The following is a 12,418-nucleotide window of genomic DNA, read 5'->3' on the forward strand; positions in this document are numbered from 1 at the left end:
TCTTGAGTTGTATTTGGTAGGACAGCGGGGAACTGGACAAGACTCTTTAAGAAAACTGGGAAAACTCACCAATCAACCCATGAAACCAACTGCTCCCAACAACCCATCTCAGTTGCAGAGCTTAGCAGCATAAAAGCCAATTAATCCTAAGGACATTTCACATTATTCTCAGAAACAAGCAATATTGCTTGCACATTTGCAAACCAACCTACAGTACGATGAAGATAATTCACTGGGGGGGTGTGGGGTGTGAGGGTGGGGTTGCTTCAGTCTTTCACAATGGCTATTTTCAGCTTTCTGGCTTTTACAACACAGAAATCTACTGCCACTCTAGCAATTACTTGCCTAACAAGGGAAATAAAAACCAAATTCAGTGGGTAGAGATGTATTTTTAAAATGCTCCCAGCCCTTTAAGTGAGGCATCAATCCAAACAAGATACTGGAGCTACAGTACAGAAATGTTTAACTGAAAACAGATCTCTTCTTTCCCAGTAGTTTTATTAGCTGTAGGTTTTTCAAGTCTGCTAAACTGACTTTGAAGCAAGATGATGGGAAGTGAACAATAAAACACAACATGAGATTTTAAACAGATTTATTTTTTTCCACCTAGTCAGCAGCCTGGGCTTCCTGAATCACACACAAATTGTGCCTCCATCTTGCTTTTTCAAGACATGAAGTATTGCAAAAAAATAAACATAGAGCAGTAAAACAGAAATATGTAGTCAAAATACAAAACAAGCGTTTGTATGTGGTGGCATGATATCTGACTCTGCAAGGTATTTGACTTCTCTTGACTCATCCTGTTAGCAGAAGTTGGCACCTTGCTGTAGGCCAAGGGGTAAGTTCAGGAGCCAAGAAACATAAAGCAAGATTCCCAATCACTGCTTATCTCAATGTTTTCACAGGTCTCCACATGAGGCCCAGATAGGTTTAAACCTATTCTCCCAGCATTTCCAATACAGAGACAGAGACGGGACCACCCTCCTTTCTTGTCACATCCGAGCAAGACCATACAACTTATCCCAATAACACAAGCAAAGGTATTCTTCTCATCTTCTGGAGGCATTTTACAACCTTTCCACATGGGGCTGCATCAAGGACTATCAGCCTTTTCAGCATAGGGGCAAAAAGTTTAAAAGCACTTAAGCAGCTACAACCTGAAATTTGGGGTAAATCCTCTAGATTTTTCTTTGCTTTGCTCAGTTTAGGGAAAAAATATATATAGATGTGGAACTGTTTGCTGCTGGGGCATCGTCTCTTTGGCAGACAGCCTCCAGTTCTCTGCTGGTATATAGACATGTCTGTGTACACCCCCTACACATTACCCCAACACAGCACCTCTCCTCTTAACCGAAATTAATCTTTTCTGGGGCATGGACAGGATATGCACTGCAGACATTCAAATAAATTGTAAATATTGTGACTACTGTATCTACAATGCTTGCAAAATTACCCAAATAATTTATGCTGTCTCCTCTCTTCCAGCAAATTCTCCTCAATTCCTACATATCATATTAGGATTTAACTTCAGAGAAGGCACTTGGAACATATCCAAGCCAAACTTCTACTTAAGAACTATCTTCCAAAGGTCATGAAGTCTCAATTCTGGGATCAAGTTACAGCTAAGCTTTTCATACAGTAGTTTCAAAAATGAGGACACACTTCTAGCCTGTCTGGATGGGAAGGAACTGAAAGATGACATCAAAAAATTAAAGGCGACAATAAAACAACTCATCTCCCATATTTACAATTTTCCCTGGGATTTTTGAATGGCCTGCATTTGTTGTTTTGGGAGTTTTTTGTGTGGTTGTTTGGTTTGGGGATTATTTTTTTTTTTTAAATTTTTGGCGACTGAAGAGAGACTTCAGAATTGGATTTAACTTCTAGGAACACCAAGCACAAGGTAGCAAAAATCATTCTACCAATTACTGTTGTTAACAACTCAGTGTTTAGATTAGAGCCTCTACCCAGAACACTTCAAGTCATTTCACACCTTGGTAGAAAAACAACCCATGTTTTAAGTCCATAACTAAAATGAATATACAAAACCTGCACTAATAATAGAAGTTAACACACAGTAGCGCTACGATGCAGAGATAAGTGAAGCATCACAATTTGAAGATTTCTGTGTTTGTGCTGCTTAGTGCTGCAGTGGTGCTTTTTCAAGCTTCCTATCAAAGTCAGCAGAGCACAACCTTACAGACATAATGCAGAATAAAAAAACCCCAAACACACTATTTATGCAAGGCAAGACATGCAAGCCCAGACAAGTGATTTACAGAAAGCCTCACCTCAGCCAATTTCAACAGAAACCAGAGAACCACATTTAGCTTGGAATTTCATTATCCTGAACACATGACTCACATTAGATACACAGGTTTTCAAATACACATTATTACAGAATTACTGCTTGCTGTACAGAAAAGGAGAAGGACAGAGAAGATGGCAGAGTTTAACAGGCAGTTTCATGACAAGAAAGGAGCTCTCCTTTGCTCTTTGAGGTTTATTGGTGCATTTCTCAATTATGTAAGAGTGTTACTATAAGACCGTTTAAAACACATTAACTGTCCTTTAGGAGAGGCTGGGACTTGCTGCTTTGACAAGAACTTAACCAATAGGTTACAGTCGTATTTACTGTTCTTTTTTCCTCTTTTAATCTAAGAAAACTTGAATTATCTTATGCAAGGCAGCACAGGTTTAACAGGAAGAACGTAGAGATCCAGAATAAATGCCTAGTAAGGATTCACATCCAGCAAGTGCACCAGGGAAACAAATCCATTCAGCCTTCTAGGGGAGCAGGCTCATTTTCAATTGCAACGTTTCCACTACCCATATTCTAAATGAAAAAAACTGCATTGTGCATGCATCAGAAGTCACCAGCCATCCAGGCGACTCCCTCGAGAGCCTAAAGGACATCAGATGTGTTGGGTCTAGCAGCATCTGAGTGACAGGAAGAAACAGAACCATGCAGAATTGCCAAAAACATATATCTCTAGGGCTAGGCTGGGAAGGAAAACAGTAAGGTTAAAAATAACAACTCCAGGGTCTGGTAAGAATGGAGTCTCTTGTACTTAGGAAGACACCCTTTTTTTTCTGGATTTGGATCACGCCATCTAGGACAAGGTATGTACATGGACACAGACACAGATTGAAAGTGTGGACAATAAAATTGTTTGGTTTAATTTAAATGTTTTATCCAACTGAGAATGTAATGTGTTGACTAAAAATTGATAATCCCAGACTGTGAGCTGATGAAAGCTAAATAAAAAAGATAAAGCAGATGCCACTTTGCTGGGCAATTATGGAATTCTAAGAGCTGTTTTACTACCTTATATTAAACTATGTAATTCAGAACAAAATACTAGTGGTCAATGCCAAGGCACTTGTACTTTACAGAAATCCCACAAAAATGTCTTTCTTTTTCCTTGAAAAGCCAACTTCTGTAGCTTCAGTAAAATTAACAACTGAAAGTTTTCTATCTAAAATAGTATCAGTCCACTATCCTGCCCTTCAGCTTTATTAATATAATTTCTGAACACTGTTCTAACTGAACCTTATCCTTACCGGACATACCAACCCCATGAGGATTCATTTTGCTGCCACTCAGTTTAAATCATACTGCAGCACAACGACCTTAAGACATGTGTAAACTGAGCCTTAATTTGCTTTCACATGCAAACAGATACACCATGGTAGATGAGTCACATTTCCTCTGCTTAGCCTACACCTGAACTGAGTACATACAATGCAAGAGAACAAGAAAAGTATGCACATTTCATTGAATTTATAGACGTAGGTTTGTAAATTTTTCTTTTGCCCTTAAACCCCATCTTCCGTTTAACCCAATTCTACAGAAGCTCAAAAATTCCTATCTCTGAGGCTTCATTTGCTGGGATAAGTTTATTACCATCAGCTGCCTGATTATCTGTAAAAATTTTCCCTTATCCAAAAATGCAGCTTCAAACTAAGACAGCTTTTAAAATCCAGGCATTTAGAGTATCCCTAACCGTAACTCCCCACCTAAACACATATAGTCGTAATATTCTCATTTTCTAAATGACATCCAGATGAGTCTTCAGGGTAGATAATGAAAACATTGTTTTGGGGATATAAAGACCCAGAACACTTAAGAGGCAGAGACACAACTCTAGAAACACAGAATATTACTGCTTCTTCATGCTGACTGTATGAAGCAGAGAGTAATAAGCGGACAAAAAAAAAAAAAGAGAAAAAGAAAAGAGAACTTGATCATTTGGGTTTTTAGTTGGAAAAATCAAAGGTAAGAAGAGAGAGGAATAAGCACAACTTGAGGCTCTGGGATTCACATGGTTCCCAACTGCAAAAACATTTAACAAAGGCTTGAGAATATTCCCAAACCACCCCCATTCCATGACCCCTGCATTCAGCATTCCAAAAGCTTCAGCAAGATCAGCTTTTTTGGTATCCTTCCCTCTTTTCCCTCTCTATCTGCTATTCAACCCACAGACAGCTACATTACTGCTCTCCTAACTGGTTCTGTGCTCCAGTTTCCACCAGGACATAAGCAATCTTTACACACCTTGCTCCGTCATGAGTCTCATTTACATGAGCATCCTCAGAAGCAAAACTGCATACAAGAAAAAGAAGTATGCACATCCACTCATAACAAGGCGGGTGGATGCTGCCTAAGCAAATAAAAGGGAAAGATTCATACAAGGTTACAGTGTCACAGTCTTGTGCCTTATTACTGTGCCATTTGAAGGCAGGCCTGAGATACAAAAACTGAAGTGTGTTTACACTTCGTAACTCTCAGAAGATACAATCACTTTCCTGGGTGAAAAGGCAAAGCAAGCTGTGGGCAAGGGAGAACAGATGATGCTTTCACACTCTTAAACGGCAATGCAGGCTTGCAAAGTATTATTTTCTCTCTGAAATGGGACACCATCAGTTGGTGCCAAGCAACAATTTCCAAGTTTCAAAAGAACAACAAAACCAAAATCTGCTCTCCTCATACAGATAAACTGCTGGGGTTTAACACCTAACAACTTCACAACTCTAAACAATTCTACCTAAGCTCACAAAACCTACGTAACAAAACCAAGAATGAACAATACAGCAGAGATACAGATTAATACATATTTTTGGAGTCTCTTATTAGAGTTCAGAATTGGCTATACCTGAAGTCAAACAGCCATCTCTTTCCCTTCCCCTTCCCCCCATCTGGCTAAGCACCTAATCATCTTTAGTACACAAGAGCTAAACAACCTCAACCCTGAAACTGTACAGCAGAATAACATATAAAACAGCCAGTTCCTGAGCAAGGCGCTCGCAACGACACTGTCTTTGGAAGGCTTCTGCGGCTAAATCTGAGATGTTCTGACTGTATGATTACAGTGCAGTTTAGATGGTCTGTAGCTCACTACAAACTACTCTATTACAGCACAGCTATAATTAAGGCTCTGTCATTCTTTCCACTATAAACTCTACTTTTCATGAGTTTATAATCTGCATCATAAAAATCTGTTCTGAGTGAAAGCTTGGCATACCACAGCCTGTGCAGGAGTACATTTTCTTTTTCCAAGACAGTCAGAGCTCCTTAAGGTTTTATGAATAACAAAAAGTTTGCCAGCTTAACCCAAAACAAGGTAAAGAAGAAGTATGCCACATGTCACTTAAGTTCCTTTGTGGTTTGAGGAGGGCAGTTTTACCTGGCCAAGTTTAACCCGCAGAAAGTCCAATGCCACTTCACAATTCAAAACCGGAAAAACAACATGCAACTGAAAGCAGAGTCTTACTACAATTTACACAGACTTAACTGTAACCAAGACCTGGATTAAACTAAATTGAAAATATCCCCAAACCTACCAAATAGAAGGCAGATTTTGTCCTCTCTACTAAACCCAACTGCCAACCCTGTTCCCATGACTCCTTGCCCATTCCTCCCCTCCAACCTGAACAGACCCTTATCCCTGACTACACAAGCTTTCAAAATAGCTTACACTCTTTCTCTGTTTTTCCTTTCAATTCCTCTCCTTTGAGGTCGTGCTGTGTTCCACGTACGGAAAGAGTAGTAGTTGCTGTCATTTTCTGTGGACTTGCTTCCACTCCCTTTCTAGTCGTTGCCCACCTATCCACTATATGACTACCAGCTGTAGGCAATAAGATACCCTTGCATCAAGTGCTCCACAAGAAACTGCCACCCCTGCCTTTATCAAGATAGGTGACATTTTACCACAGCCTTCCATGCAGTTGCTCATATCTCACAGCTAGGCTGGACTTATGTCAGAAGAGCAATTCCACACACACTTGATAATGCCTGACATTTGAAAATATCTGTCTACCCATTAAATGCTTGAAAATTACATACAATAGTAATGCACAAAAAACTTACAGACTGTATTTTTCATGTCTTTCATAGATGAAACTAGCAATAGACTCTTTTTATGAAAGATCTCAAGGGAGTCATCTGTTGTAAACCAGATGTGAGATAAAGAACAGTAAAACATATGGAAAAAAGGAAAAGGGAAAGCAGTCTTAATAGACTACCAGGCTTTATTTATTAAGGCTTTTGTGAATCTGCTTATTAAGGTGGAATAGAATACTTTCAGTCAGGCTTCTCAAGCCCTGTAAAACACAACTGCAACTAACTCCTACGTGAAAAAGTATTCCCCATCCATTTCACTAAAATACTCGTTTAAACTGTCTCCCATTAAAAATTCACATTCACAACTAGATTCTGGCCCAAAACTTTTAAGTAGTTAACTGACCAAAAAAGAAAAAAAGAGCCTAAAATAAAACAGCAGAGCATACACTCCTAACTTCAATTCCAGAGTGAAACATACCTCCTTTCTCTGTTGAAAGTAAAGAGCTAAGAAGACAAGAATATTGCATCCCAGCTATTTGTTGAGAAAGTATCTGAATTTTTTTTCTACTGAGTAATAACTGTGAATTCAGAAGGATGGGCAGTGAGTCATTAGCTATTGCCTCAATCTTCCCTATACAGATTTGTCACTCAGCTCCTGTGACTATTAAGCCCCAGTTCCCGGTTTACTTTGACTGCACTTTCAGCCATTCCCTTTATGAATTGAGTAGTTTCACACATCTGAACTATCTCAGTTTGCAAGGCACGGGCACATTATGTTTTCTGCTATCTCCCAATCTGTTTGAATGAGAACGATAAACTCTTGCTCATCAATGGGTTTGGCCAAGCTTTTGGTTTTGCTGTTGTGCAACACAAACCTGCACTCCTGAACAACACGGCTATTGAGCTTTCCCAATGTAGGGAGTGGCCTCCTCCTAAACTTTGTCAGCTGCCTATCTCCAAAAATCTGAGTAGACTCATATACTTGAGATGGTCCCCTTCAATTTCAGGCTCTTTAACCAAAAACCAATGAACCTTTCCTGTATCTCATCAGACATCTCGGTAGATAATGACAGAGGGTGAACACTGAGATAACAGTGGTATCACCACAGTACTACTTCCATTTATGTTCACTCCTTCACGTTATAACGTAACCCTCATCAGAAGATACTAATTTGATAGCACAAAAAACCTCCAGCTGTCTTGTCTGTACAACTTCTACAGAAATCACAGTAGCTTTTTAAACTTCCTGTGCCATTTCAGTAACAGTCCTTTCTGAAGCACAAGGCTCACATGCATAGCAGAGAAAGAACTGGCTTCCCATGCTAACCACAATACAGGCATCTTGTGAGATGGCCACTAGGGGCACGAACAGGCATTTTTAGAAATTCAACCTTGACAAAAGGCTTTATCGCCTCTCCTTAATAGGGAGGTGTTTACACCTCAGCGCAGGAAAATGAGGCAAGAAGTGATCTCCCCCAGTTATTTCTGTCACGCAACAGACAGGCAGCCGTGAGTTTTCAGCTGTATGCATTTTGAATGCACCTGAATAAATGCCTGAGCTAGCTCTGTACATAGAGCTCTTCTACCACATACCTCAGATGACTAAATTATGCCTTCTGGCCCATCACATGCAGGATCCGACTCTGTTCTCAGTTTCTATCCAACTGTCCCAAATTTACAACCCCTGAAAATCATGTCACATTTTCAAAGCAAACAAAATACGCAGTTCCCCTTATAGGGTTCTGCATAAAGACCATTTTATAAGTTTACACAAAACAAATACAAAGCCTTTCCCCCTCCCGCCCCAAGCATTCTTTTAATTAACTGATGGAACTTGTTGTCAAGTATTCCCACTGAGGTGAAGATCTTAACATGAGTCCAAAAATAACTTCATATTTAAGGGCTTAACTGTATCATCCATTCTTCCTTTCCTCTGGGGTATAAATCCATCTCTAATAGCTGGAGATGAGGATTTTCCTTCAAGGAAAATTACTTGACAATTGGCTATTAGCAGCTTTTTTTTTTTTGTCTTTTTCTAATTATAATTTATGATACTGGCTGACTTACAGAGATGAACTATTTTCACTAGGTAAGCAATCTGGACAAGCACGTTTATCTTCATTGGCAACAGATATTCTAATGCTTTTACTTTACCTAAAAAAAAGAAGATGAAGCGAAGACCTTGGTAGTTTGAAGAGCTGCTACATGAGAACTCAGATTTATCAGAGAAATCTTTGTTTAATGACTAGAATACTCAGAAAAATCAAAAAGCTTCACTAACCTTCTACATTCATAGCTTCCCTCAGAAGCTGCAACTTCTTCTGTCTCTCCCTTATCCTGTCAAAGGCACTTGATATTGCTGCAGAAGTTGATGTCTCAGGCACATGGCGTGTTTGGTCTATTTTTTGTGGTCCGAAGACATCCAGTGCTATGCTCCCATCAGAGTATCTTGCTTCCTTGTTTCTGGTAGCAGTGGTAGTCCATACTGTAAATGCTTCACGCTGATGGTTGTGCCCGTGAGAGCCTCCAGCATGGTCCCTCTCAGCTGCCTTGTCAGTTGTGCAAAGCAAATCTGTGGAGGATGCCCATACTTTCCTCTTGGGAGTGAGATCTGTATGAAGGTGACCTTTTTTTTCAAACTCACTGGTTTTACATCTATGAGGACAACAACCATCTTCCCGTCCCAAGTTGTAATCTGCAGAAATGCCCTGAAGTAAGTCCTCCTCTCCTTGTGTTCCTCTGATGGACAGAAATCCCATAGACTTGCTAAGTCCTTTGTTTAGCATGGTCTGCTGAGAGAAGTGAGCTTTGTGTCCATCGGGTGCATTGACCACTAATGTTTTCCCTGGAATAAGGAGACATTTCATATATGTAATTTTGTACTTAAACACAGGAGTCCAACACAAGTTACTTACTGTTACAGTGTATACTGAGCACACACTTTAGCCTTGATCTTGCCATACAAAACATTGAGACAGCTACTTAAAAGGCTGCCTCAGTCAACAAAGACAGAACTCCAACTACTTCATATCTAACAGGCATTTTATTTTTTTTTATTTCTGAAGTGCTCAAGAAAAAAAAAAAAGGTCTACTATAATTCAGCATTAACATAAAAAAATACTATCACGCACATGCTGAAAGTTTTCTCATTAGTTTTATTTTTAAAATAGTCTGAAGTATCACCAAAAGTATTGTTAATGATCAATATGAAATCAGCCATTCCTCTCACCTCTCACACCCAAAGACACCACCCACAATTTTTAATGACAAGTCCAGGTTTGTTCTGCAGATTTACAGATGCCCAGCAGTAGTGTCAGTAGTAAGAGGAGAATGTCTTTGTAGTTAGGAATTTTAAAAATCCTGGATCTTCCTTCAATGACTATTTTTGGTGATGACAGTTTCTCCAGATAAAGAATACTTTAAAACAAAATCAAGAAAGCTTCTAAAACCACTGTGATTCTATGAGCCTGTACACTTCATGTTTCATTAATAAATGGATCAGCCAATACTAATGAACTCTCTCTCTTCTCCCTCTCCATTACTGTAAAATTACTTCCACAATAAAAGAAACTGTCAGAGGCAGAATAATATCAGTGAAATATGTGCTCTCTGAAGAATATCATATGATGGTCACTGAGAAATTTTTTATGATTGTGTTGTCTCAGGCATAAAGTTTTCTCAAAATATTAGCCTCATTTTACAAAATTAATTACAAACATCAGTAAATACAATCAAATTTCTTAATATTAACAGATGACCTACAAGTTTACCTTTCATGTTCTTAAGCCTTCCTGAGATCAGAGTAAAAGAATTAACCGTTATAAGAGTAAAATCCCAGAGAAAAAATTAGTATTGAAGACTACCGAACTGCTACTTACTTTCTGTTAGCAAACTAAAATTTTTGAATACTTCTGCATTATTATAGTTGTGAAAATCCAAAGTCTGTGGTGCATATCACACAGGCAGTAATTTACTTGTAACTTCAACTGACCAAGTACATTGCAAAAATTATTATGAAGTCTAACCTTTCCTATCTGCAGCATACACACTGCATTCATATGGCAATATCAACCTCATCATGATACCCCTAACGAGAAAACACAACTAAAAGTATTCCATGCTGGGTTGCCTAAGCAATGCCTGCTCACCCAGGTGGGGCTGGTATGGCATGTGGTGCTTTTCTCAGAGCTAGCTCCCCCTCTACTGCGATATTACCACATATACCTTTTAAGCAGCAGCACCCTTGAAGGCATCCTCACGAAAGAAAGCAGTCATGAGCTCAAAGTAAATTACTGCGCTCTATGCTTTGAGGATGCTCATAACTGTACTCAGAAATACTTTAAAAGCTTATGGCTTTATACCTTTCAGTCCTGATATTCTACTTGAAGAGGGGCTGTTAGTTTTCAGTTTCTATTTCTGCAATATTAAACTAACAACAGGTGTTTAAAAAAAGCAAGACTAAAGCCAAACACAACCAGGAATCCCCTTGCTTCTTACCAACACACAAATAAATGATGGTAAAATGTTAGGGTTCAGATTGTCTGAAGTGTCTCATAAGAAGTTACACAGTTCCCACACGTTCCAGCCAAGAGAATAAAACAAAAACCTTTGCCAATGAGAATGAACTTCTGAAAGGATCTGACACACTGTCCTGATTCTGTCAGGGATAGGGCTAATTCTCCCCAGGCTCCGGCAGGGACACAGGCATTCCATCCCATGTGAGCCATGCCCAGCCTGAGCTGCTGGGGGAGGGGGCAAGAAGTTGCTGCTTGGAGCGAGCTGGGGTGTCCCGGGTCTGGTCGACGAGCGGTGGTTCCATAATTGTGCTTGTACATTCCTCTATCCATGTTATTGTTGTTTTCTTGTTCCCTTTGCTTTTCTGTTAAACTGCCTTTGTCTCAGCCCATGGGTTTTGCCTTTTTCTTCTGATTCCTCCCTGTTGGGAGAAGCTCGAGAGAGCTGCACGTGGTTCTTTGTTACTGTCTGAGGCCAAACCACAACACGCATCACTTCATATTTAACAAATATGGCTTTAATCCTAAACTCCAATAAACATAATTACCTTTGTGATCAGGTAAATCTTATGCTATTATCTTATTCTCAGACTATACATCCCTCATAAGGCTGGTGAATTACATATAATATTCACAGATACAAAAAAGCCTTTTAAAAATAGCCATTCATTGTGAAGTTTCCACTATCTATCTAAAGCAGTGGGATGATATCCATACTGCAAACGCATACTTAACATTCACATACATGCACATCAAGGACAGACATTCCTAAACGGGATTTTAACTCAGTCATTTGTGAGAGATAAAAACCAAAATACTGTAGTATTTAATATGGTCACCAAAAAAGCAAATCAAAAGGAGCTCCAAGAATCCTCCCCAATAACGAGAGTTCCAAGATAATTTTAGTCAGAAAAAAACAAAACAACCTCCTCTACACACTGTTTTTACATATTTTTTTGAATGTAAGAAAACCAAACCAAACCCACCTCTTCAACACTGAAAGTATTTACATACACAAGACCTCACTGAACAAAACAACAGCAAACAAAGTGGAAAAAATAAGAGAAATGGAGAGCTGCCACTCCAATATACTACTGAGGCTATAAATTCAGGATTACTTGGTACATCATTGATCATGACGCAGAGGAAAAGTGAATGCCATGAACACTATCTCATCAGCAGTGACAGGGAAAGTACTCATCGCTACAGCTTTGCCACTTTCAGCTAATTGCATGATGAGACAGGAGATGAGCTGTTCCATCAGGAAGCAGCGCAGGAGGCATTCCATTTCCATGTTGCTCTTATACTCTGCTGCTCTTCTACTCTGCCAAGCGGAGATATCTACAGGTCTGTCTAACTCATATCCACATTGACTTATGCAGCCAACATGACTTTTTAAACATAGCACCAAAAGGAATCTACAGCTGGCCTCAGTATTCAGTATTGAGACTGTAAAATTCTCTTGGACATCTTTCATCTTTCCTTTATTCTCCCCATTCCCACTGCTTTTCACCAGCCTTGACACTTCTTCCCACCTTTGCAAAACCCATCCCCTCTAACG

The 12,418-nt window shown here is 39.4% G+C and overlaps 1 protein-coding gene across 7 annotated transcripts in view; it reads right to left on the reverse strand.

The window, feature by feature from the left end:
- PTPN13 (protein tyrosine phosphatase non-receptor type 13) overlaps nt 1-12,418 on the reverse strand; it is a 128,065-nt gene that overhangs the window by 56,228 nt on the left and 59,419 nt on the right. For all 7 annotated transcript variants that reach the window (XM_074589147.1, XM_074589146.1, XM_074589145.1 and 4 more), the window contains one exon: nt 8,625-9,188. In XM_074589147.1, the coding sequence (XP_074445248.1) occupies nt 8,625-9,188 (564 nt within the window). The remainder of the gene's footprint in view (nt 1-8,624; nt 9,189-12,418) is intronic.

Source organism: Larus michahellis, chromosome 5 (assembly GCF_964199755.1).
Source record: "Larus michahellis chromosome 5, bLarMic1.1, whole genome shotgun sequence".
Taxonomy (NCBI): domain Eukaryota; kingdom Metazoa; phylum Chordata; class Aves; order Charadriiformes; family Laridae; genus Larus; species Larus michahellis.